At 35.5% G+C, this 27,429-nt stretch overlaps 4 protein-coding genes across 6 annotated transcripts; 1 reads left to right on the top strand and 3 right to left on the bottom strand.

Moving 5' to 3' along the window:
• Window positions 1-843: 843 nt before the first annotated feature.
• Window positions 844-1,374, bottom strand: LOC116001443 (zinc finger protein 6-like). The gene has a single exon (XM_031241320.1). It carries the CDS (start codon window positions 1,372-1,374, stop codon window positions 844-846), a length of 531 nt encoding a protein of 176 aa, XP_031097180.1.
• Window positions 1,375-8,378: 7,004 nt separating this feature from the next.
• On the top strand, window positions 8,379-13,518 carry LOC116001693. The gene is made up of 6 exons (XM_031241597.1): window positions 8,379-8,554; window positions 9,739-9,913; window positions 10,027-10,085; window positions 10,180-11,943; window positions 12,239-12,389; window positions 12,485-13,518. The coding sequence occupies exons 2-6, from the start codon at window positions 9,793-9,795 to the stop codon at window positions 13,147-13,149; spliced, it is 2,760 nt and encodes a 919-aa protein (XP_031097457.1). The 5' UTR covers window positions 8,379-8,554; window positions 9,739-9,792; the 3' UTR covers window positions 13,150-13,518.
• Window positions 13,519-16,188: 2,670 nt separating this feature from the next.
• LOC116002548 (myb-related protein Hv1-like) lies at window positions 16,189-19,586 on the bottom strand. Its single transcript, XM_031242718.1, has 3 exons — window positions 19,367-19,586; window positions 18,241-18,370; window positions 16,189-17,082 (listed from the first exon to the last, which is right to left on the bottom strand). Exons 1-3 carry the CDS (start codon window positions 19,497-19,499, stop codon window positions 16,371-16,373), a joined length of 975 nt encoding a protein of 324 aa, XP_031098578.1. The 5' UTR covers window positions 19,500-19,586; the 3' UTR covers window positions 16,189-16,370.
• Window positions 19,587-23,144: 3,558 nt separating this feature from the next.
• On the bottom strand, window positions 23,145-26,024 carry LOC116002913. 3 transcript variants are annotated; one of them, XM_031243097.1, is made up of 5 exons: window positions 25,767-26,024; window positions 25,491-25,649; window positions 25,189-25,394; window positions 24,173-24,398; window positions 23,145-23,513 (listed from the first exon to the last, which is right to left on the bottom strand). In XM_031243097.1, exons 2-5 carry the CDS (start codon window positions 25,570-25,572, stop codon window positions 23,395-23,397), a joined length of 633 nt encoding a protein of 210 aa, XP_031098957.1. In that variant the 5' UTR covers window positions 25,573-25,649; window positions 25,767-26,024; the 3' UTR covers window positions 23,145-23,394. The 3 variants fall into 3 exon arrangements, with proteins under 3 accessions (XP_031098957.1, XP_031098958.1, XP_031098956.1); XM_031243098.1 differs by having other exon boundaries at window positions 25,491-25,580; XM_031243096.1 differs by lacking the exon at window positions 25,767-26,024 and having other exon boundaries at window positions 25,491-25,752.
• Window positions 26,025-27,429: the final 1,405 nt, after the last annotated feature.

The following is a 27,429-nucleotide window of genomic DNA, read 5'->3' as shown; positions in this document are numbered from 1 at the left end:
CCCCCCCCCCCCCCCGACAATAAGGAAAACCGACAGGATTAATAAAAAAAAAAGGGGGATTGGGTGTTTAAATGGTCAATCCGAAATCCGATCGGAGTAGTCAATTCCCCGTCCGAACCGATCCGAGCCGTCCGATGCACAGCCCTACCCATACAAAGTGGTTTTCACGTTTTTTATTTTATTTTATTTTTATTTTTATAAAAACAAGCTTAGGTGAATGAGAGAGAGAGAGAAAGAAGATCAACTGTACTATTCCGGTAAGTGAGGAGCTTTTTCATGGTTCTGATGACAAAATAAAAACAAAAAACAAAAGGAGAGACCAAAGAAATATGTGAAGTTATTTTAACTCGCATGATTGAACATCATATTATTATTTTAAATTTTTCCACTCTTCTCGTTGGCTTGACAAGTCTCACAAAAAATTTTATAATTGACTTCAAATATAGTAATTGCTCTAAGACTATCCACATTAATGTCTTTGCAGTAAATGGAATTTTGTTGTCAGAAATGTGCGTCCCACTTTATTGATGATCTTGACGCAGAACTTGTTAAGTAGTGTTTATTTATTTATTTATTTTATTTTTTCCTTCCCCTCATTTTCTATTTCTTAATCACACTTACAAAATGTGAAAAACTCCTAAAAAAATCTACCACTATTAAGGATGTACTAAGAAATTTCATTTCTAGGTCACACATGCAATAATTTATCAAAACTGTTATGACGCCATAATTTATTTTGATATAAATTGATGAGCCAAATTATTACATCACACACCCATGACATCATCACATCATGACCAAAGTCCAAGCTAGGGATTCTCAATGCTAAATCATTTTTATCAATCAGGGTGGCGCAAGTCGAAGATGAAGATCAATGCCAACTCCGCCGTCAACCTCCGAACTTGTTGCAAAGTTTTCCGGCCCGTCGTCCATATTATTACCCCTACAATCCGAAGCTCGGAAAGCCGCCGCCACCGGCGACATGCCGACGTGAAATCCGGCGGCCGGATATCCCAAAGGTACCACCGCCGAGCATATCTGCGGATTCCAAGCGGAAACACCGTCGAGCACGACAAACGACGACGGCGTTGATAATGTCGGGGCAGCCAATCCGTGCCGCCGATGGTGCTCGCCGGCCGCCGATAACTGGGCGAGCTTGGCGCGCTGGCGTTCCCTCCTATGCGCATTCTGGTGGCCTCCCAGTGCCTGGGAACTGGCGAAGCCCCTGCGGCAATAGTGGCACTCGAATCTCAGCTTTGTGCCGCCGCCGCCGGCGGGACCAGGTGGGAGGACTGTCGGAGGGAGTTGACCGCGGTTTGTCACCGGAATACCGATGAACATCCTCTCCCCTGATGATGAAGAACTATCTGACATTTTATTGGCTGTTTAATTGTATGTTATGTGTGTAGGTGAAAGACCAATTCTAATTGCCAAAGAATTTATAGGGTATATATGGAAGACACATAAGTTCATGCAAGTTGGTAGGCCTAGCTTTAATTTACGTGACATGCATTCATAAAGTTTTAAAATGTTTTAACTTTAGGCCTCAAAATATACTGCTAAGTAAGTCGAGTATAATTTTCATATCAGAGAATGTCATGATTTACCTTTCCGAGCTATTAGTATTTATAAATTATACATGAATTAGTCAAGACCTTGTGGTCTAGTGGCAGTGTGGCACTGTTTACACTCCTGTATGGAAGAGGTTCGAGCCTTAGTGAAGGGGATGCTTTTTTCCCCATTAAAAAAATGTTAAATTTATTGATGTGGGTACAATATAAGTGTTACCCTAAAATGTTATATAGAGGTACAGTCTATGCTTTTTCACACTGATATGAGACCACAGTGCAAAGTGTAAGTTAAACTGTTAAAGTCTTAAAAGATATGTAGTTCGGATCTTTTTATGTTTATGTATGTGTGTGTGTTCACATGCAAAAACAGCACTGATGACTATACCTTAGCTTATCCGAGGCTGTAGGGGCATGTGTCGATCAAAGTTTGGTCATGGCCTTAAATGAAAAAGGAAACTAGGTTACAAACTGAGTACAAGGTAGTAGTACTACGCCATTTTGAGCCTAGGGGTAGGGGAGTCCCCCCATCAATTTCAAAAAGGAATTGAATGAAAGTTTTAATTTGATGTATTTGGACAGATAATGATGATTACATATACTATTCTCTCTGCCAAAGACCTTGTAGTCTAGTGGCACCCGATTTATATAAAATGGGGTGGGTTCAAGCATCATTGAAAGCGACTGTTGACTCTTTGTATAGTCAACGACTAGCCTAACACAACTTTTCTCATCCGGCCCTTTGAAGTATTTTTAGATAGGTGGCGCTCAGCCCAAATAAGAAAATAGGTTGCTTAGTTGGAGCAACGGTCTAGCCTATGTTGCCAGTCTACCCCTTTTTATATGTATAGAAGCCCTCTTTAGCAACCCATTTGCATCCTAACTCGAGGGTCTCATTGCCGAGCATCCCTTCTGAGGCCTACCGACTGACCACTCAAGGGCTGACCATTTGAATCCCAATATCCGATCCAGCTAACACCAAAACAATTCAAACGATGAGTCGAACTTTGAATTCAACTCTCGGTTAAAAGTAATTTCATAACTAAACATGTTTTTAATGGATGTTGAAGGGCGTGTATATGGACAAGAAGACAGCTCTCTTTGTGTTACAAAGAGTGTAGGTGTATATAGACAAGTATGGAATGCTTTCCAACATGAAACAACTGCATAAAGGGAGACATACGTTGGTGGTGTGAAAGCCCGGCCTGCTGCCCTATAATATCCGAGGATTACCTGTTCTGGACGTGACCATTAAACCCACATCATCGTACGGTCGGCTTGCGCTGTTGATTAATAATTCGCCCAAGATGATTGAGAATCGCCAACTAATGTTCTTCAACTCCTATCTCAACTCCCATTGGTGTTTTGTGCCCTATCACTTGAATGCAACCTTGAATCATCATTCCCTACATATATCGCGTAGTACAATGAATGCTATAGACAATATATATCACCTACTATAGGCTTACCTTATCTTTTGCACAATTAAAACATCTCCAATAATGGTAGGTTTTTGAATAATTTTAACATGTGTGATTATTAGGAAAGATAAGATGAGAGGGGAGGGAAAAAAGAAAAACAAAATTTGATTAAAAAAAAAGGACAAACACGCCCCCGATTGGGCGCTCCTAGCGTGCTTCACGCGCACCTGGATAATTCCTTCTACTTTTGGTGGGGTCCACTAATAAGACCAAAAATCAATTCTTGCAGCAAAACCTTAAAATCTCTCTTTTCTTATTCTCTCACCTCTAAAACTATGTAAAAACCATGGTAAATTAAAGACACTATTGGGGATGCCTGAACATCCACAATATTTGAGATTTTTTAAATCAGTTTTTGAGATGCTATCTATAGGAGAGAAGAGGGAAAGAGAAGAAAGAAAAAAGAGGAAAAAAAAATAAAAAAGATGTATGTCGGGAAAAAAAACTATTGTAACGCGCCCAACATGCGCTTTGTTACCTGTCACACGACTTCTTTCAGCAGCTGCTCTTCGTTTTGGTGCGGCCCATGATCATAGACAAAAAAATCTCATGGTAGGAGGTTCTTACTTCATCTCCCTCCTCCACATTACCCACATTTCATAAAAAGTACACCAAAATTTCCTAATGTGGATGACCTAAATAAAAATTGTATTTTGCGACCTACCAAACAATATTTCACCTAGTGTGCCGTTGAGTGGGAGATCCTTAAATAGTAAGGTAATTTTTCATCTATCGAGGTTGGTGGACAAAAGTTGTTGATGTTATCATAGTACAATGCTATTGATAAAAATTTATAGTCTACCAAACAAGATATTTCACCTGGTGTACTGCTAAGTGGAGGGACCTTTAGATGGTAAGGTAACTTTCCATCTATCGAGGTTGGTAGACGAAAATTGTTGATGATATATGTTGTTTCTCTTATTTCATAGTTAGCTAGCATTATTGATTTTATGACTTTCAACGGTTGGCCAACACAATCATCGAACACTTAAAGAGAAAGAATGCCTATTAATTACCTTGAGAATTCAAAGTATGTATGCGAACTCGTAATTAACCCTTCTTTAAAGGTAGTATACTTCTCACTAATTAACTGTCCACCCCGCTACTCAAAGTCGACCACTTGACAACCAATACCCTATTCCCCTACCATCAAATATATCTTACTATACCTTATTATAAAATTATTAAATCATGGTAATCATGTCTGCTGTCATTTCATAGGTTTTGCCTTGAGGTTTTCACTTCATCATCTGGGAACAAACTAAGGTAGTAGGTAACTAAATATTCTTGGAGCTGAGTCACATAATAAGATTACAGAGAATCAAACATATGACCCACTAAAAGATCCTCTGATCTAGTCACCCCCATCTAAGGCTTTGCATTTAATTTACTTGATGTGCAGTCCGATCAGGCCTAATAAACTTACCAGCCAATAACAACACTGTACACTGTGCTGCAGTCAACGAAACATAATCATATATATTCTCAGTTACATTTAACCAATTCAAAAACTATCTTATCATCTAAAAATATATAGATGATCATAAGTAACTGAAACATGATTTTTATATTAAAAAATCACAAGTTCAATTAAATTCTTATCAATTTTGATCAATCTAACAAAATAAACAGTGAAATATTAATGGAAACTGTCGCATATATGGCACATGATGGATTTTTTAGAGCCAAGTTGTCAATTCATCAATTCATTAATTATTTTTCTCCACTAAACAAAATAATAGATTTATAGGAATTTCTAAGATCGATGTTGATTAACATGGATGGCTTTATATAACATACAATTTATATACATAGTATGATATTTGAGTTGTGACATTTGTCCCAAGACTCCCAGTAGTACTCGGTGCAACTGAATAACATGATTGTACCTCATACATTGTACATACACTATCAATTAGTACTTTAAAATATTGTCTTTGTATATGAATCCGGCCATTATGTGTTCTAATAGATTTATTTACTGAAGTTGTTTGTTACATTTTTTTTTTGTCAATCATTATGTCTTTTTAAGGAGGAAATTAAACTTAGACTGACCGTTTGAAAATCATGTTCCACCCGACATTTATTCTTTACATCTTAAACTATTCATTCTATCTGTCTAACTGTCTTCATTATATTCCACCTCCCCATATATAAAAACCTTAAACACATCCTCGTACTGTCGCTTTTGTCATTTCCTCCATTTTCTCCGGCGACTCCCAATCTACGCCGGAAAAACGGGAGGAGGTGAGAGAGCGAGAGAGATGACCAACTATCCATTCTCGTCGGCAAACAGGTCTGACTCCTCGAATGGTCAAACGTTCGAACCGGTCCAGAAACCTCAACGCAATCACGTTGGGTGGCGTATGGCACCGTCATCAGCTCCGCCGCCGTGCACGGAGGCGGCTGGCCGGAGAAACGCCGAGAGGAAGAGAAACCGAAGAGTGGCAGTTTACAATGCCTACGGCGTCGAGAGAAAACTAAAAGATTCTTTCTCCGACAGGATTCGTTGGTTCAAGAACAAATATTCCACCATGGTGCATGGATACTATTGATTGATCGAATATAGTTTTTTTTTTGTATGAAAACGGTTTTTTTTTTTTTTTTCATTGGGCGATATTACCCTCGGTCGTTGGAGGTTGTTTTTAGTTCGTTTCCCTCTCTCCTTGTATTTTTCTTGTAGAGTTATTAGCAGATCCCCGTTTGGTTAATTATGTAATTTTCTTCGATCTTCTTTATAGATACAAGGAGAATCAATTTATTGATACAAAGAGAATCAATTTTGAAACTCTTTGTTTATTTATCTTTAATGTCTATTCCCTTAAAGATCGGCTAGCCTAAATGCATATATAATTACAATCCTAGTTAATATCATCCCTCGATATAATGCTAACCTTATTAATTAACAATGCTAGTACAATATTATTCAAAAGGTTAGGCTATTATATAGATATATGGGTGAGTCATAGTGCACTATCATACACTTACAAAATAATATTCTTTATATAACGTGTCGTTACTATATTAGATATTGCGACGAGCTCGACTAATTAAAAAAATGTTGACAAGAATCAAACACATTATTTTTAAGTACGATAATTATACTCTGATCTACCCATTTGACTACTTCATCTTAAGCATGTTTTTATATATTTGATTATTATGTATACTCTCTAATCTATATTAACTTATACATGATCAGTTAGTCAATTCAGGTGTTGTTTTTAATCAAGGTCATGACAAGTAGTGATAGTATGTAGTGATTTTAATAGGAAAAATTATCATTGTCCAATAGGGATATTTATAAAGAATGTATGATGATATTTGAACTAACTTAATTATGTTTAAATTAGAAAATAAAATTGATATTATTTTGGGAACCAATTAAAAAGGAAAATAGTGGAAACAATATATAAATTAAAATATGACAAAGGGGTATCAAATACGGATTAATTAAGTATGGTGACAACTGACAAGTGATAATAAGTGGCATAATCTTCTATATTTATTGATTACTAATTGTAATTAGTTTTACCCAACCACCGACTAATCAGCAGATAAAGTCACTTAAAATCTCTTAATTGTAATTAGTTTAACCCCACCACTAATTAATCTGCAGGTAAAGTCACTTAAAATCTCTAAAATATTTTATCCACGAAACATTTTTCAATTCAAAACGTATTTGCAAGAAAATTCGTAATGTGATTATGTTGTGAGAGCTTTAAATTAAACCCGTAGTACTAAAACTAAACTTGTTAATTAGTTATAAGGTCACAAATTAAATTCGATTCTTAACAATACATTTGTAGTTGAGTCCGTTGCATAAATTTTTTATAGTGTGAGTAGTTTATTTTTTCTATATAATTTCAAGTTATTAAATAGAAGCATGATTTATTAAATACGTACACAACGATGACAACTTCAAGTAAAAGTTATGAGTTTAAATTCACTCGTAAAAAAAAAAAAAACAAAAACAAACAAACAAACAAACAAACAAAGACTAAAGCCTTATCAATGATAAAATAATTTTAGGGTTTATGCATTGTACTAATTATAATTGAACTATTTAAAATTGTCACGATGTATTGATGAGTTGGCATATAAATCATCAAAAAAAAAATCAATTATTTGTTCCATGCTCATTAAAATTCAAGAGTATTTGAATGTTCTGTGATCTATAGGAAGTACAGTGGCGTGGCCCCACTGCAATTTATTTTTTTTTCTTAAACAAAATTAAATACAATCCCTCTTTAAAAACAAAAAAAAATTTGTGCACTCGATTTCTCTCCTTCTGTATAAATTTAAATACTTATTAGAACCAACTTTAATTTCGTAGTTGTATACTTGTATTTGACATATTTGTATCCATGGCCATATGATTAATTATATGAGTTAAGTAATTCCATCCCTACTGAAGTCAAATCCTGATTTTGCACCTATATATATACTAATAACGTTATATTCAAACCAGTTTTTAATAAATATTTTCCCAATAATGTCATAATATTTTTATATGCATTAATATCCATTAATTAATTCACCCTACCATAATTTAATTAATAAGTATTTAAAATCGCATCTCAAGATAAAAAACTTTAATTTAACAACTATTTTGATACATATAGTATTATCATTCTACATATAATAATAAAAAAAAATTGACTTAAATACATTTTTTAATGACGAGGAAAACCTGTAACCACTACCCCGATCTTATGTAAATAGCCCGTAACCCATACAATGGAAATAAACCACATTAGAAAGACCATGTGCAACGAACTTAATTATGAATATGTTGACAGTAATTAAACTAATAACCTTCTAGTATGAGAAACTGAGAATCATACCCACCACCTAGCTACTAATTTCGAGATACTTACTATGTATTTGTTTTTTCTCATAATTTCCCAGATAGGGTAAAATAAATTGACTACCTACTACCTAGTGATTTACCATTTCTCTCTAAAAAAAAAAAGTGGTTTACCATTTCTGAATTATCTTTTCAAAAAAAAAAAACATTTCTGAATTCTGAAATTTTAACGTTTGACTTTTGAAAATTTATCCGTTGCCAGAAGAAACCATTGGTAGACTCACGATCCAATCGTGCACCGCAAGGCACGGAAACACAGCCTCGGCCGAGTGGACCCCATCGGTGGTGCATTCAGCATTCAGAATTTGAATTCTCTCCCTCTCAACAAAGAGACGTTAGAAAATTTTAACCTTTTCTGCAATAAACAATAAATTAAAATGATTTGCATTTTTCGAAACAATTTAAAACACCACTCTTTCCCATTTTCCCAATTTATTTTCTGTCCCACTTATTTAATGCTTCGGAACTTTTTTGCAGCGACCACTCAACATAAACCACAACACAACAAGCAAACACTCCACTTCAGTAACCCTTCAATCTCAAAACTTCTTTTACCCGATTGCCTCTGTATAAATTTGGGTTCTTGCTGCTCTGGGAAGCTGAATCGCAGCTCATCAGATCTTGGTTTGTTCTGGGTAATGTTAATTTTTCTTCGTTTTGGTTAATTTCATGCATTTCTTGTTGAATTTGAGATTTCTGGGTTTTTTAAACCAATATATATTTCATAGGTTTTGTGTGTTGTTTGAGTAAAGTTTTGTGCTTTATTATTGTTGGAGTTTGAATGCTTTGCTTAGCTCTTGCAGAGGTGTAGATTAGCTTTGATCATTAATGCCTTTAGTTTTAATTGTTAAGCATGGGATAAGACAGGAAACCTAATAAAGCTTGAATCTTTTTGGTAAAAAGATTCATCTTTCTTAAGAACATGTATCTTAATTTACCATATTGGAAATGAATTATGTCATGGATAATTTTGTTTTTGTTTTTTGTTTTGGTTTTCATCAATTATGTGCTGTTTGTTAGGTTAATGTAGTGGAAAGAACGGAATAATTTGTTTTGTGGTGGGGTTGATACAATTAACTTTAGTGAAGGCAGCTTTAAGAAAGATCTTGACTGGATCCTGGTCATGCTAATAGGATATATGAGAATTAGAGAGTGGAGGGAGAACTCTTGCCCACAAAAGGCGAAATCCCTTGGCCCCTCCACACACTGGGTCAACAGGATAGTGGATGGGTAAATTACGGTAACTCAATGGCCTGTTAGGTGGTAGGACTATTGCCTAGGGCTCTTACTGCATGGACTCGATCTTGTGTCCCTCGCCCACAATCTACCACCCAGGAACAAACTGAGCTCCCGTTTGCCTCTTATTAATGTGACGAATCTAGGGTGGTCTAAGTATAAGCCAGTATTGATTACTGCCCCAGCATAAGAAATGAAAAGTTGGCTAATAAAGAATTTCAAGTTGATGTAAGAATGATTCATAATCTTAATGGCTATAGTCTTGCTGCAATTACAGATTTACTTGTTAGTGTGCTTTAGTTCGATCAATGACAGCTGCCCTAGGTGTTCAGTGGATTTGATTTTATTTAGTGAAAGTTCATTATTGTGGTTCTCTCACAATTAAGTTCAGAGACTTGTGAAATTCTATTATGATTTTTTGTGTTTATGCTTTTATACTGCAGTTCATGTTAAGTATACAGGATTATTTGAACAAGATGTAATCACGGATTTAAATGTATTGCTCTATTACATTGTAATTCCACAAGTTTGTTTCTAATACCATTTCAAATCCATCAAATTCTTGTATTTAAATAATCTGCAGAGTGTTGTGTGAGTTTGGGAATGCTGAAAATTTCTTGATATCTCTACGTCGAGCATGGGGGCAGAGCGACATGGTTCCAAGAGGGGAGGAGGTTATGTCGGTGGCTTCCTTCAGCTCTTTGACTGGAATGCAAAATCACGAAAGAAGTTGTTTTCGAGCAAGTCTGATTCACCAGGTAGGGTTGAAAATATGTTTTCAGTCCTTAATGTTACTAGCGCTGCTGTTTCTATCTTTTGATCTTGCTCGGGTGGCTGAAGAGCTATAGTTTTCTGTCTGTGATTCTTGTAGAGCATTCCAAACAGAAAAAGAGATGCGATGGGAATTTGCCAATGACAAGATACCATCTGGTCAGTGTACGATTAGAATGTTATTTCCATTCCCTTTTTCGTTTTGATTTTTCCCTTGGAATCAGTTTTCCAACGGACTGATGCTTCGGTGCAGATTGATGAGGACGAGATAAATGCTAGTTCGAGCTTTAAAGGAAGTAGTAGCTATAGCTGTGCCTCATCGGTGACTGATGAGGAAGAGTGCGGTGTCAAAGCTCCAGGGGTAGTAGCCCGGCTTATGGGGTTGGATCCATTGCCTGCATCGAACTTCTCAGAGTTTTACTCCACTCCGTTTTCGGATACACAGTCTAGACAAGGGTCATATTGGCACTCAAGAAATCTCGAGTACCATCATAGTCGCCAGTTAGTACAATCAGAGGCCACTGCCAGGAGCGCATTGGATTCAAAGCATCAGAAAGTGATCAGCAGACCAATTGAGAAGTTCCAAACCGAGGTTTTGCCTCCTAAATCTGCTAAATCAATCCCGATAACTCACCACAAGCTTTTGTCACCAATCAAGAGTGCCACGTTTATCCCGCCCGAGAATGCTGCTCATATCATGGAAGCAGCTGCTAGAATAATCGAGCCTGGTCCTCATCAGGTTACAGCCAAAACAAGAATGCCCTCGGTTGGGAGCTCTTCAGTTCCCCTAAAAGTAAAAGATTTGAAAGAGAAAGTCGAAGCTTCTCAAAAACCAACTAGGCTTGGCGAAACTTCTCGGAGGCCAAGTGAAACTAATGCCACAAAATATCTCAAGGCACATTCCGCAAATAGGTCCTCAATCTCAAATACATCACGGGAGAGGGTTCCTTCAGACTCAGAAGAAAGTTTCGGTGGAACAAAATCTAAAGGGAAGTCTATTTCACTAGCACTACAAGCAAAGGCAAATGTGCAAAAACGGGAGGGATTGAATCCTAGCGGAAGTGGAAATTCTCTTGGCCAGAAAGAATCGAGTGACATAATTTCAGACCAGTTTTTCAAAAGCCAGCCCGTTACACAAAGAAATATTCATAAGAAACCATCTGCTGTTAATGCACCTAATGTTCTCCGGCAGAACAATCAAAAGCAGAACTGCTTTGCTGATAGAGGAAAATCACCATCAAAGCCTCTTGTCTCTAGCTCACAAGGAAAGAGAACACTCAGCGGGGATTCTTCTTTTTCTCGACAGAAAGGTTTGACTAAAAATTCCGAAAACTCTAAACTTAGTTCAAGGAGGCTGAGTTTAGAACTGAACAATGACAGAAAGGAAGAAGTATTTTCCGGCAAAAAAAGTGTAGTGAGGAAAAAACGGCCTATAGATGGCGATTTCCATTCTGATAAAAATCCAAGTTTGGGTAATGTGCCTATTCATAAAAGTGGAAAACTCTTTCAATCTGGTGGATTGATGGACAGGGAAGGTAGCTGTGCTGAAAGCAGCAAATGGAAAGGGACAGACATAGTTTCGTTTACATTCAATGCTCCCTTGGCACGTTCTATGGCCAGTGTTGACACCTCCAGAGGAATGGAGAAAAAATCTACTGATTTTAATGCAGATTATCGTAGTAAAAAGATGCATCATTCCCCCGATAGACTCAATAGTTTGAAGTTACCATTAGGGCATGATAGCATTGGAGGTAATGATTTAAGCACTCTTTTGGAGCAAAAGCTTAGAGAACTTACCGAGAAAGTGGAACCTTCACCCCAGACAACTGGAAGAATTGGTACTACTGTGTCAACCTTTCAAGTTCCGACACCTGGTCAGAGTGCCTTAACCCCGACAACCATTTTGTATGACAACAGTCAGCAAGATGCAATGGACATCGACGATCCAGTTAGCCAACATCACTTTGTCTTTTCTTCTACCGATTCTCAGGAACTGACTATGAAGCACAAGCGACAGGTATATTTTTAATAAACTTTTGAGCGAGTTTTTACAACTCAATTTATTGAACCATTTTTGAACAAATATTAGTTCAGTTTCATATGAATGTGCTGTTAATTAATCCTGTTATGATGTATATATAAGTGCTCTTTAACATGTTATGCATTTAACAAAGTCACCTGAGAACTATCCTCCATTGTTCTTTATTAATAGTTTGAGAATTTCTGATTTGACACTGATTAAGAGCTAGAGTGTGTCTCGAACTCTCGTGCAATTTGATTTGATTTGATTTTATTTTATTTTGACTCTTTAGGCAGTTGAAGGAATGGACCAGTATAGCAGCAACAGGGGTGAAATGAAAAAGTTGTTTGATCGTCGATTCCCAAGCCCAGTATCTGTTCTTGAGCATTCTTATTTTTCTGAAAGTTGCAATTATTCAGATACTGACAGTAATACTACACCAAGTAGGATCCTATTATACCCGTACTATTTACTTTCGCTCACAAAAAATCATGTAAGATGAACCAAAAAGATTTAACCTTTAAGCTACGAATTCCAGGTAGTAAGCAAAGTTCATCAATTCAAGCTCAAGAAGTGCTTGGCATAAGCCCACTGAAGAGGTTCCATTCGAGGGAAGCCGATGCAGAGTTGCTGGACTCAGCTTCTTCGACTTCCAGTGTCATTGAAGACGGAAAGCATCGTAGCACTGTCTCCTCACTGCATCTCGGGAAATCAGCAGAATGGGAGGTAGAATACGTGAAGGAGATTCTTAGTAATATTGACTTGATGTTCGAGGGCTTTGCAACTGGCAGAGATAGTAAGATAATAAGTCCTTGCCTTTTTGATCAACTGGAAAGTAGAAAGGTGGAGAATGGGTGGGGACGAGAGCAGAAACTACAACGAAAAGTTTTGTTTGATTGTGTGAGTGAGTGGCTCGACTCAACGTGCACGAGTTATGTGGCTGGTGGATACGAGATGTGGGTGAAGGGTGTGTCAGTGATCACGAGAAAAGAGCGTTTGGCAGAGGAAGTGTACAGGGAAATATCGGGGTGGAGTTGCATGAGAGACTCGATGGTCGATGAGCTCGTGGACAAGGACATGAGCACCCATCGCGGGAAATGGATGGACTTTGAAATTGAAGCGTTCGAATTGGGATTACAGGTTGAAAACCGCCTGCTGAATTCTTTACTCGATGAAGTGATCAGTGACTTACTGGTTCTTTGAAACTCGAGGAGCGTTTCTGCTTAGATTGCCTGCCTCTCTGATCGAAAGGGCTCTCATCTTTCGACTTGATGATGAAGTGGTTAGTGACTTGCTGGTTCTTTGAAACTGAAGCATTTCAGTTGGGATTACATGATACATACAGATTTGCGCGCTTTCTCGTCATCAACAAACTGGAAATCTTGATCCAAGTTTGCCTTGATCTTCCTTGTTAAGTTGTTTTTGATGGAATTAATGTTGCTGGACTGCAAAATCCAGGATACATATTCTTCCTGTCATCCTGTGCTATATTCTTGGCCCCCCTTTATTTCCCTGTTTTTTAAACCTCCTGCTTTATACATCATCCATCCATCATTCATTGATTTTGATTTATACATATGTGTTCCCTTTTGTTTTGGTAATTCCCTGTTTTTTTTAGTACTATTGACTTTGTTAGAATGTAGAAGCACAAAGAGCCAATATTGCATCCGACTCAAACCCACCCCTTCCATGTGGGGTGCAATCGGGTGTCACTAGACCATAAGGTCTTTGACGGGTAATTCCCTGTTAGATGATGCTGCATGCTACAATTCCAAAATTCATATTCTGTTTCATAGGTTATAATATATCAATGTCACATCAAAAGATAAAAATATTACTCTGTATAATAAAGGGAAAAAAAGAAGAGTTAATACTCAATATAGTTCTCAACTATAGTGGTTTTACTCAATTTTGTCTTAAATAATTTTTTGTGCTCAATTTAGTCATCGACTTTAATGATTTTACCCAATTTAGTCTCCTGTCTGCTCGTCCTCTTCAGGTGCGACCAAGCCCTTAAGCTTCTTGTAAGAAATGTGATAGCAGTCTATGAGTACTCTGCTCTCATCCGGTGGCATCCTACTCAACTCATGGGCAGTTATATACTCATTCCCATCTACCTAGAATAACCCATAGTGCTGGAGGTTCGGAGCTTGAAAACTCCATGAGTTGGCTGCTTCTATCTCGCCTGTCACATGCACCCTCTTGTTCTGAAATATCCAACTCAATATCATCCCATAAGGCACGTTGCGGCGCTTGGCCATCTTACAGAACTCCATGTGCTCAACCATCAGATTTGGCAGACTAAACTTGATCTTGTGCTTCAGGAAGTATGCAAAAGTACACTCCAGACAAGCTACCCACTTACTATTGTTCTTGTTGGGCAACAAACTCTCCTCTACGAGCATAGTCAGAATTTTCGGCTCCCCAGATAAATCGTACTTAATGGGCCTGCATCCAAAGTGATGTCCTCGTGCCCCAACATATAACGCAAATAATCACGAAACCCCACATTCTCGGTTTCAATCCAATAATTCCTATCATACTGGCACACACCACCCAAAGACAACTTGAGCAACTTAGCGAGCCTAGGTGGGTCATTTGGAACGATTTCTTCTTCTTCTTCTTTCCCTTATTAAGAGTCACATAAAAATGCAAATTTTAGTACCAAATCAACTTCAACTCTAAATAAATGAATACAGAGCAAATCAATATTTGAATACGAAGAAAAAACAAAAAATTGATAATATGAGACGCATCATATTCACTTTAGATGACGGGGGATGAGTATGTCATCATCTTTCTTCTTTATTAGTTCACCTATCTCTTTTTTTTTTTTTTTTTTTTTTTTTTTNTTTTTTTTTTTTTTTTTTTTTTTTTGAGAACTTCCACCTATCTCTTTCAATTCTTACTTTCTCACAAAAAGGTGTTCTTCCCATTTCGGAGAGTTCAATAATTAATGTGAGGTGATAATATGTTTTCCAACTTTATAAAATTAATTTTGCATTTTTTCCCTATATTTTCAAATTTCAATCTATGAATCAATCAAGATGGACAGTTCATATTACTCTGCATTTCTTACAAAAACCGTTCTATAAATATCTAACACCCTTATAAATGCTATGAGATATTCAAAATTACAAATGTATTTTAATTTCTCAAGCTACAAAACAATAATAAAAAAAAGATCAAAATTGTCAAGACCTTGCGGTCTAGTGACATCAAATTACACTCTCATATGTGAGGTTGTGAGTTTGAGATCCAGTAGAGGCGTCCGTATTGACTCTTTGTGTTTCAGTAGGTTGAGAAAGTGGTTATGACTTATGACACCCGACCCAGGCTAGCTCAAAACGCAAAACTGGTCCCCTTATGAGACTCGACCCAGGCTACTCAAAACGCAAAATTGGTCCCCTGATGAGACCCTACCCAAGCTAACTCAAAACGTAAAACTGGTCCGCGATCCACGATATAACGATCCACTTCCACTCGTGAGGAGAAAATTAAATATAGTGGATGGAGAGTGAAAGCGACAGTTGAGGGTTATGGTGATCCAAGGAAATCCAGCAAACCAACATAGCTCACATGCTCATTCAATGACTGAACTTCAACGTACACTTGCAACACAACACAAGTATAATTTTCTTTCTTCTCCCAATATTCTGAGACGTCGTTTCAAACCTCTCAAACAACGTAAAGCAATTAAGGACATTCCCTCTTGCTCCGCTAAAACAAGTAATTTTTCTGTCTCATTCAATTCAGATCAATTCTGTTTTTTATGTACCTGCTAAGAAAATTATTCACTCTTTTTTTTTTTTCAAACGAATATAAGGAGTTGAGCTGTTTAAACTAAAAACACTAATCAACAATTTCAATCTCACAAGAAATCAAAATTATAATATTGTGATTATCAAGTCAACTGCCTAAAAGATTCAATAAACTTGTATCAAAAAATTGGGTAATGATATGTTTAGTCAGCTTTATGAGTGGGTAGGTATATATGATTGGAGTAATAATGTCATTTGGTTACTCGATTTAGTTTTTTACAATTGACTTTATTTGGTGAAAAGAAGTGATATTCACATATAGCTCAGTTGGTTTATGGGTGGTGTCATTGTAAGTACCAGACATTGGTCCTCCCATTTAATAAACTTTTTAATTATCGTGATTTATCCACACACTATCTTATGGGACCGAAAGTGTGGGGCTCTGGGAGCGAAGAAATTTCACCTTTTGTGGACAAGAATATAATGAATCCCGGCATTTACCTGGTAAATGAAGGATATGATATTTATGCTAAAATTAGTACAAGTTCCTAATAGTTAAACTAAAGTAATTATGGGTCTAAAACATAATTATGGCTTAATTAATATACAATTACCAAACACAATCATCTTCCCAAGCATGCCGGTTGCTAGTAGTATTTCAATTCATGAATCATCTGTAGCTGTATTATTAGTATTATGATCCCAGGGCCACACGAATATGTCATCTAAATCATCCCAGAACTCATCATATCCTCGAAATGCATCATCATCCAAACTCCAGTTCACCCAATCGTCGTCGTCGAAGATGGAGTCGCCGCCGGGAGCCGGCAACTGATAGGTGTACAGTTCCACGGTTGCGGTTGCTGCAGTCTGGCCGTCGCTGTAGCCTTCACTCTCCGGACCACTCCCACCATTTATTGCTAATAATGAAGCCCCACTTGCATCGTCTTCACGAGTCATTTCGTCGAACACTTGGCAGGCAAGTTGTCGATCATTTTCAGCGCGTAGTCCTTTTGCTGCGAACGCTTTCCCATCGTTGCCGGCGGAGCCCTGCGAAGTCCCGCCGTCGCTGTTATGGACCGCCGAAGTGGATCCGGGACTGCCGGCGGCGGGGGGCTTTTTGTGTTTATTTCTAAAAGACGCGGTGGCGACGTGGAAGGATGTGGTGTTGTACTTTTTGGCGACGGATCGGCTTACACGCCCTCCTCTTCTCCGCCGTGCGGCGGCCACATCCTCGGCCACTTGCACCGCCGCCATGGGGGCGTTGTTGATGCTCCGCCGGAAACTGTAAATTTTGCGGCTGAGATGAGAGTTCCAGTAATTTTTTATTTCGTTATCTGTTCGTCCCGGCAATTGACTTGCTATCAATGACCACCTGCAACATTATATTATATTCTAACATTATACATTACATTATAAAACATTATACATTACAACTTTGAAATATATTACATACCAATATATTAAATATACTCACTTAAATTTTTGTGTCCCGATCACAAATGACTACTTTTGTTTAATGACAAACAAAATTTATAGTTATTATCCGAGAGTGTGCACACGAGATAAATCATACTCTTTTATGATATTGTAATAGCTCGCAACTGCACTATAAAGATCACGTGCAACGGATTATTGGTAAGAATTGAACTTTTGACATTTAGGAAGACTGCATATACATTTTTCTTGTGATCGACAAGGAAAACTCGAAGCTAGTCAGTCATTACTCGATAGTGTGTACTAAGCCGTTTTTGTAACCCACAAACCATATGTAAAAGATAAACTATATTAGAAAGACTTTATGCATGTAATAGGCTTGACTGAGATGAGATGATGTTAACAAGAAATAAATGACTTTTTTTTTTTTTTTTAATGGAGGTAGTAATATGAAAAGTTATGACAACTGTTAAAAGTCAAATCTTTTTTGCAAATAACATTTATTCTTTAAAAAAAATAAAAAAATCAAGCACTAAATACATGCAAAGTTTTAAAAAATGTTACGTAGTATTTGAACTAAATTTTGTACTAAATAGTATACCATATGATAAAACTTGTAATAAATGTCAACATTTTACACGACAAGAAAATATTGAAATAATTACATATTTATTGATTGATTAAACAATTACAACTTAAATACTTATGAATTTTATTATTTACCTACATATGTCGTATAAAATTTTTATTGACAAATAAATTTGATTTTTCTTGTAGTGTTATACTAAGTAATTGCGGGTTGCCAAAGATCTTGTGGTCTAGTGGTTTACACTTCCACATGGATGATGGGAGTGGTTCGAACATAAAAAAAATACGAAGTACTATTCCGTACAAGTTAACTTTTTGTCTCAAAACTTGTATCTTGTACCCGAGTAACACCAATATCAATCATCACGATGGACTATCTCAATCAAAGTCATTAATCGTCATATCATATATGATGGTACGTTAGTGATAGATTTTTGTACCCTTTAGGTTATGTGTCCCCGTCTTTTATGGGTGTAATTAATATATAATATTTGAAATTAAGACTGACCTATTGCCCAGAGATGTATGTAATTTCACTATGATCTCTTCTTCATCAGTAGTGAAATTCCCCCTTTTCAAGTCCGATCTGAGATAATTGATCCATCTCAATCTGCAACTCTTACCACACCTCTGTAAACCTTTAGACAAATAATGAAAATAAATTAGGAGGTAAATTATTCTTCTGTCGCAAGCATGAGTGTGAGCGCACGTGCATGCGCGGGCGCACACACAAAGGCACGGCCCGCACGAGTGTGAGCCCCCGCGGCCCGCGCGCACACACATATATAGGTGTGACGTCACATAAAAAACGTCATATTTGACTATATCGACAAAGATCAAAGTGGTATATATATATATATATTTTTTTTTTCAATAATACAAAAGTATAAGACTATTTTAAGAAGATTTAATACTGTACTTTATGGAGTAAATTATAATTAAATACTCCGTAATCTTTAGTTGTGTTTGATAAATAAATAAATAAATATGGAGTAAATGTTTTTAAAAACCTCTTAATTTCATAGGCCACCCAAAACATCTAAAAAACAGTTTTCATCTTAATGTATTCTTCCATGCATATTTAACTTTTTATCATTTAAAAAACAAAAAGACACTTCTTTTCAATTTTGTTAGTGGTTTATGTAATCTTCACCTTCTCTTTTTTTTTTTTTTTAGATAAGTCAAATTTCCTAACTTGACCAAATTATATCCTAGACCCTTATAACCCCATCTCAGGTTATAAATTGAGTCAATATATATAGCTTGAAGATGTACTCAACACAAAATTGTATTCTTCTATTTATAAGGAGACAAGAAGTCCAACTCAAACTCAAACCACCCGTCCGTGTTTATTACAGGAATCAAATCCCACCTTTCCATCCGAAACAAATAAGAAAAACTTCTCATTCACTAATAAGTCCCTGGGAGTATGGAATAGCCTTAAAGAAAAAATTTTCAAACCTTTAAAATAGTTAAAAAGTTGGTGGGATTGTGGGAATGCCTAATTCTAGTCATAAACTCTAAATTTATCATCACTTTTTTATAAGTGGTAAAAAATTTTAAAATAAAGTTTGTCAACCAGATAAATGAGTAATTAGGCAATATATATATAAAGAAGAAATAAAAATATATACCAGCATTCTTGGGAAGTGATCTCCAAGAGCCTTCTCCATTTTGTTGGATATAGTTGATGAGCCTCTCATCTTCTTCTTTGGTCCACCTTCCTCTATTCAATCCTTCTTTCTCACAACAAGGTGCTCTACCCATTTCGGAGAGTTTGATGATTAATTGTGAGCTACGCTGAGGGGATCTGATCTTCTGCAGTTCTCAATAAGAAGGCCTAGCTATATATGTTGATGATCCTTAACCAACTTTTGTATCTTGTGAGCGTAAGCAGATATTTAACAACGTAAGAAGGCAAGGGAGCTAAGGAAGTTGAAGAAGAGATGTGATGTGGGACTACGTTGATGAAGATTGGTAGTTAAGCTGTGGATTTTTTCATACTATACATAGTGTAACCCTTTAATTAGCTTGTAGTCTACGCCTTTTATATGTATATATAAATGATAATTACCCCTTTGGTGATAACCTATACGTCAACTACTGCATGAATGCAATCTACCTATAGAGCAGATGGTGTGCATTTGTGTAGTAAATTATGTGCATTCAAGTAGGTTTGTAAGTTCTCACTTAAGATATGGTAATATATATAGTGTGTGTGTTGGGTGGGGGTGGGAGGAGGGGAGAATATGATTAAATAGGGTTTGACGGTATATATGGTTACCAGTGTAATATTAGATAAGTGAGTAATAGTAGCTGCGTACAATAGTAAGTGAGTACAGTGTAATGTTCGTGTACAATAGTTTTAGGATAGTGGTGTTGTCTGGCCAAAACCAAGTCCCACATCCTCTACCACAAGTCTGTTATTTATACTATGGCTGCAATGGCTCTTCCTCTGGTGAGTGTAATGGAGTGCTAGTAATGGTGAGCATACATTCTTCCTCTAGTGAGTGTAACGGAGTGCTAGTAATGATGAACATACATTGAGTGCTGGGTTGTAATAATGGAGAGCCGTTGGTGAGTGTAACGCGGAGTGCTAGTAATGGTGAACATACACTCTTCCTCTAGTGAGTGTAACGGAGTGCTAGTAATGATGAGCATACATTGAGTGCTGGGTTGTAAGTGTAACGAGTGACCGTTTGTTGTTTTCGGGTTAGTGTTGATACCCAATTATCCTGTCAAGGTTCTACTATATGTAGCCACAATTTAGAGAATGTAAATCAGCGCACAAAGAGTCAGGTTCTACTACTCGATCACTGGTATCTTCTCCCAAACTTCACTCATGTAACCAGTAGAGCTGCCCATGCGGGCTAAAAGGTGTGGTCCTAACTAATGAGATGGGAGTAGATCGATAGTACAACACTATTAGAGAATGTATGGTCCCAACTAATGGGATGGGAGTAGATAGTACAACACTATTAGGGAATGTATGGTCCTAACTAATGGGATGAGAATAGATACTACAACACTATTAGTACGGGTCGGATTTGTGTGCATGCCCTTACCTCCGACTACTATCTCTGAGGATCTTGCAAGCTCAATTCATATTCTTATTATTTTGTGATGTATTGATGGATCATTAATTAATTGTAAAAATTTTCTAACAATTTACTAATTTAACAATTCAAAGAAGTTAACTTCCTTAATAGTCACGTACATAATGCAATGTTCAATTGCTTCTAATGTAAGATATCAAACTGATTATGTTGTAAGTATCAGTATACATACACTTCTGAGAACTTGCAAATCATTGAAATACATTTCACAATTTATCTCATTCACTGCAATTTCAGAACAAAAAACAATTTTAAAAAAAAATCTTTAGTGGGGCAACAAATTGTGGAGAGTGAAAGAAACAATTCACCCTTTTTGGTGATCTGACAAATTTTACCCATCCAAGAAATTATATTCCAGCTCTATCATATATTCATATGCAGTAAAGGCCAACACGGCAACGTGGTCATCATTCAATGCCTTCGATCAGTTTAATTGTATGCATCAATATATGATGATGATGTTTTTGATTGAGACCATCTATTTTTCATAACATTTTTCAAGTTAGAAAATATGAAATTATTTAAATTTCAATTGTTTTCTTCGTATAAATATACAAATATTAGTAATCAGTGAATTATATTAAGTACCATGAGCATGTGTATGTATCGAGTTAAGTTGGTATGTCTGAGTTTTATTTCAAATATTTAAAATTTTGAATAATATTTTTTAAGATTAATATGCATGTGAAATATTTTTAATTATTGTCTTCAATTGAAATTAAAATATTTATATATTAATTGTATAACCCCACTGTTTGTTAAACAAGCCATATCACTCATTTAGTTTTGTGTAAAGAAACCAACATACCTTAAGGTCGATGGATGGTACTTATCTTAATTAATTTCATCTTTATTGCAATTATTTGAGCACATAAATAAAAGATCAATAACAACTATTGACTTTCTTGGTTTGAGTCAATAAACTCTAGGCAACTTAGGCTGATTTATTTTTTGTGCGCAAATTATACCATGAACCAGGGTTTACCTTGCATGTAGACCTAAAAAAAAAAAAAAAAAAAAAAAAAAAAAANAAAAAAAAAAAAAAAAAAAAAAAAAAAAAACCTTTCAGATTCTGTATATGTAGTTTACACATTCTATACGTACCTACGACCATTTTTGTATTTGTATGTAGCTATCATATTATGTATCATCAATTATCAAGTTATTTGTTTAGAGTATATAAATGGTTAACTGGGTACATGATTTTTGTATCAGGTCAATGGTATAACAATTGCTTTTTGTGATTCTTTGTTGATTAAGGTTTAAAAAACGTTTTATCCAAAATGCTTATTCAAATAGTGACGGCAAATTTTTCCATAAATAAAAAGTTTGAAGCACAACTCACATACCTCCTTATTGCTATTTGTTCAAAGTTCAAACCAATTTTAATTAATTCTACACTTGAATTGCATCTTCATCTACCTTTTGCTTCTTTGCAATTATAACATTTGAATTTTAGGGCATTTCACCAAACCCGTGAAGCTCTAGCTTATTGGTCCTGTAGGCACAAGGCCAGGCTCATCAAATATCACTATCACTATTCACTACGTTACTCTTCCATTAAGCTCAAAACAGCAAAGTCAAGATGAACTTCAAGAGTCTTTAAGCATTGTTGCTATAGAATAGTAGAGAGCGACCCAAAACTGGCAATATGATGTACAGAGTGGATGATCTGCCATTATTACTGGCTAGAATGTGTAATTTGGATTTTGGAGTTCACATATTTTATGATCTGACATTACCGGCTGGAGTGTAAGGATCACAAGGATCTTTTTGTTTGGTAGGATCACAATTCACAAGACAAGGTTTCACAGTACACACATTTGAGTAATGGCGGTAGGTTTCCCATAAATTAATATAGGTTATTCATTGGTTCAAACCAATAAAATTGATAAACTAACCGCTCTAGTGGATAGTCTAGTAGTTACCAAGTCAACAATCTGACTAACTCGGTTGGAATTGTTCCAACATGTTAATAAAATGATTACTTGTGAAAAAAATGAGTTATAAAAGAATTATCTTTTATCCCTCTGGTGTAATTTATCTCTTTTGTGTTATTTGTGAGCTATTACATAACAACGGACGCAGACTCTCAAGGAGTGATTGCAAATGTGAGATAAAACCAATCGTTCCAACATATGGAGCATCAATAGTTATACCATAGATCCAGGACAACCTTGCAGGGTGGATCCGTAAAATTATGAACATTCAATATGTAAATTGTGAACATTTATTATATAAATTGTAAACATTCCGTAGATAACAAAAAATGGGGTTGCTATTGCAAAGCCTAGAAAATGTTTATATTTATTAGTTATCCGTGAATATAGTATCAATCATTCTACTAATTAAATCATATGACACAGTATAATGACTTTCCAAAATCAATATTAGGAACATGAAACTAGAATTAATAAAATTATTTAGTAGTTGTTATGGAATCACAACTATTCTAAAACCTTCAGTCATGTAATAGAAAGTATTTTTTTTTTCTTCACATAATACCACAGAGATCCCTTCTTCATCTATTCTGACAATAATAAGCTCTAGAGGAAGAACCACAGAGCCAAAACCATGAGACTAAGGTTGTGCAAGACAGCCTTGTAATTAGCCTGGAATGCATTGTTCTCTTCATATTGAAGATGCTCAGCCACATCAAAATTACCTGTCAACAATCTTTCATCATCTTAACATACATAATTAACCACAAAACCAAGAACAAATACTAAAATTGTGATAATTTAGTAGGCTTGGTCCATATATTTATATGAGATCGCAATTTCAGTTTCTCAATTGTTAATGTAATCATTATTGACCTCCTACTTTACACGCGTAGAAATGCTAGTTATACAAAGACAGAATTGCAATTTGTCACAATTCTAAAGTGTGTACTCAGTAAACCCCGTCTCCCCTAGCCGGCAAATGACATAGATCAGATTACCCATAGTTGAAAAAGACCAAACTGTTATCTCGTGAAAATTAGAAAAGCATACCTTATCAGGTTGAGAAATCATAACATTGAAACTACAACTTTGTGAAAAAAGACTAAACTGCTACCTTGTGAAATTTTCCAATTTGAAGGGTCAAATTATGTCACAACTCAGAGATGTGTACTGCGTTAACTTTGCCTTGTAACCCTAACCAGCAAAGGGCCACAAGAAGGTTTCTTATAGTATCAAGAAGGCCAAATAAGTCGTTCTCATTGAAATCAAACTCGAAACCTTATGATTATCAAGCCAATAAGTCTAACTAACTTGGCTGGGAACATGGGGTTATCCAACTATTTTCCAAAAAAATTTAATGCACTGGAAGATGAAAACACACCTCTGTTAGGGCCATAGCTGCATCCTTCTTTGATGGTATGCCTCACATCATTGATGGTAGCCTTGTTGTAAAACTCAAAGTCTGAAAGAACAGTTTCGATGCAATGAAGGATGAGGTCAGTTTCTTTTAAGCAAGCTCCATTGCAGAATTCATCTGTGCAATCCGGTGGCACATGAAGCTCTCCACTCGCACTTAATCTGTAAGCTTCTTCACAGCTGCTATATATCTGCAAACATTATGCAAAAATATGCATTCAGCGGACTCAACTAAAATATTTGACATTCTAAATTTTCAATTTTAATAAACTATTGCATTTCCACTAATAAATATAAACTTATACATCATTCAATCAATCTAAACTTTCATTTCCAAATTTCAACTAAAAATAATTAATATATTTACAATATACTATAATAATTTTAATAAGTTTTTATTTTTATTATTTATTTTCATAAAAAATATTTTTTCTTTTATTAAATTTATTAATATATTTTATTTACAAATTTAATAAAAATATTTAAACTCTCATTATGTTTTGTTCCCTATCATTTATAAAACAAAAAATAGTCTCAATGGGCTCAGGCTATCAAGCTAGCTAAGTCCATTCGGACCATTGAACTTGTCGGGCTAAATTTTTTTAACCATACTCTTAACAGTTTTCAATCTTATCAAACAGTCCACAAGATTCAAACTAAAACTAGCATCCCTAATATATAAATAATAAATAGTTCTATTATGTGACTCCTTAAATTTTATGTACTTCTTATGTGACAGATATAATAAGTTTTTTTTTTTTTTCATGTGCGTTTCAATATCAATATCCATCTATATCAAGATTTTGTTTATGGAAATAAAAATTGAAAATACACAGTATTTTTTTGGAATAAATATTCTATCTAATTATTAATTTAGTTGAAACAAAAGACGTCTGTCCTTCAATCTCGTCAAACACAAAGCATGGTGCCATAAGACATAAAAGAAGGTAGACAGAAGTTGCAGAATGACAATGAACTTACATTCTTCTCATCGAAACATAAGAGGGCTTTGGAGATAACATAATCTGGATTTTCATGACCGTAGGATCCTCCATGTTCCGATGAATATCCATTGCCGCCTCCATTTTCCGATGAATATCCATTGCCCCCTCCATTACTGGGTATATATTCATTCCCAAGAACTCCCGAGGCACCCGTGTGAGGCTGATCATAGTCCCCTCCCACTCCTGTAAACGTACCAATTAAAAACATAATAAATATATTCGTTAAGGTTTTAATTATCTGGTGCAAGTAAGAAACCACCCCGGTTTTTAATTTCTTACCTAATCTGGAATGGGAAACGAGGATGAAGCTCAATGCTAGACGTAGAACCCAATGATTCATGGCAGCTGATGAGAATTCCATTTAATTTTCTGGGAATTGAACGAACAACTAACGTAACACACTTTGGTAACGATTTGGCTTCTTGTATATATAGATAACTAAAAACAGAACAGCCTAGCTTAATTAACAAAACATGTCACACCTACCTAATTCTAGTGTTTCAAAGACTAATAAGGTTTTAACCCAAAAAAATGTAGATGGAATCTAAAGCTTACCTAAAATTACGAGATTATGGCTGTGTATTACGAGGTGTTTGTCATTAAGAAACTGTAATTGATAATATAATGTGTGTGGGAGCAAAGCTTATAGCAGAAGATTAGTGTGACAGTGGAGTAAGACAAGTTATTTGGAGCAAAATTTCCGAGTAAAAAGGGGAAATGGTGATGTGCTCGATGCAGGGTTAAAGAATTGGATGGGGAATGGAAGACCTGGAAGAGAGAAGCGTTGGGCAACAAGTGAACAACCTTTTCTTGGTGAAGGTTATTTTGACTATTGGAAACCAAAACACACACACAAATATATATACATATACATGTGAAATACAACACTGTTGTATACTTTTTTATAATTTTTTTTATTTATAGAAAGGCCTTCAGCCATCTATCCAAATGTGTGTTCTAAGTGAAACTTGTCTTATAATTGACCAATGAACTAAATTAGCTTAGGTTTCACCGGTTCAAATCAGTAATAGACATGCCCGCATGGGCAACTCAACTGGTCACATGGATAAAATTTGGGAGAAGAGATCAAAGATTGAGTCTCACCAACGGTAGTAGTGAGGGGGCTTCTTGTGCGCAGAGAGCCCTCAAATACATTGTCGAGTTGGGGATTCAACCTTTTAGAAGAAAAGAATAATAGACATTTCCCATAGAAAGTCAAACACTTATAACTTGTGATTATCAAACTAATTATTTAATCAATTTGGTTGTAATTGTCCTCTAAATGTATACTTTTAGTACAATTACTTGACACAGGTCTCTAGCTACTTTAAAACTACAAGATATAACATAAAGTACAGTAGTTCATTGCCCAATGCATGCCATAAAGGTAACTTGTAGACTAAAATCCTTTTGTGAAAACTTTATAGCATAGCATAGGTTGCATGTTTAGGGACTCAAATTGTCTTGATTTCACATCGAATATTCTATTCTTTTAAGGCTTATTGATGGATAAAACAATTCAAATATTTATGTTGTTGTAACAACTACGTTATTATATCTGCATCTTTAAAAATTTTCAATTTAATACCAAATTATTATTATATCATGTGACAATTATATCTAATGAACAGTATTGGTGCCGACAATATCAAGTATAATCATATATGTTATATCTTCTTGCTTTTACGAGTACTATTAATACAAAAATTGCTCAAATAATAATAATAAATAAATAAATAAATAATAAATATATATAATTGTATAAAATGTTATTGAAAAGTAGAAAATATCCTAACTATATTATTCAGCCATAAAAAAATAAAAAAGACACCCTTTTGAATAGACTATTCGTTAATGACGTGACCTACAAGTTTAATTATTTTTGTACCAACAAGTTTTTATTTTATTTTATTTTATTTTATTAGGCATGGCCAAGGGAATTGGAAAATGCAGGTAGTTGCAAAACTTATAAATAAATGAGGGATGGTAGGGGTGTGCACGACAATTGTCCTCCCCAAAGCATTTTATTAACGAAGGACAAGCTCTTAGACGTATTCACATTAAAAATTTATTTAAATTTATTAATGGAGAAGGGCACAATATTAACGCTTAAGTTAAAATTATAATTATATTAAAATAATAAATAGATAAATAAAACAAACCACATAATCTATATTATATAAAAATATTTAATTATTAACTTAGTTTTATATTTATT

This window comes from Ipomoea triloba, chromosome 13, assembly GCF_003576645.1.
Source record: "Ipomoea triloba cultivar NCNSP0323 chromosome 13, ASM357664v1".
In the NCBI taxonomy this organism is placed as follows: Eukaryota; Viridiplantae; Streptophyta; class Magnoliopsida; order Solanales; family Convolvulaceae; genus Ipomoea; species Ipomoea triloba.
This window is presented reverse-complemented; position numbering and strand designations above follow the sequence as displayed.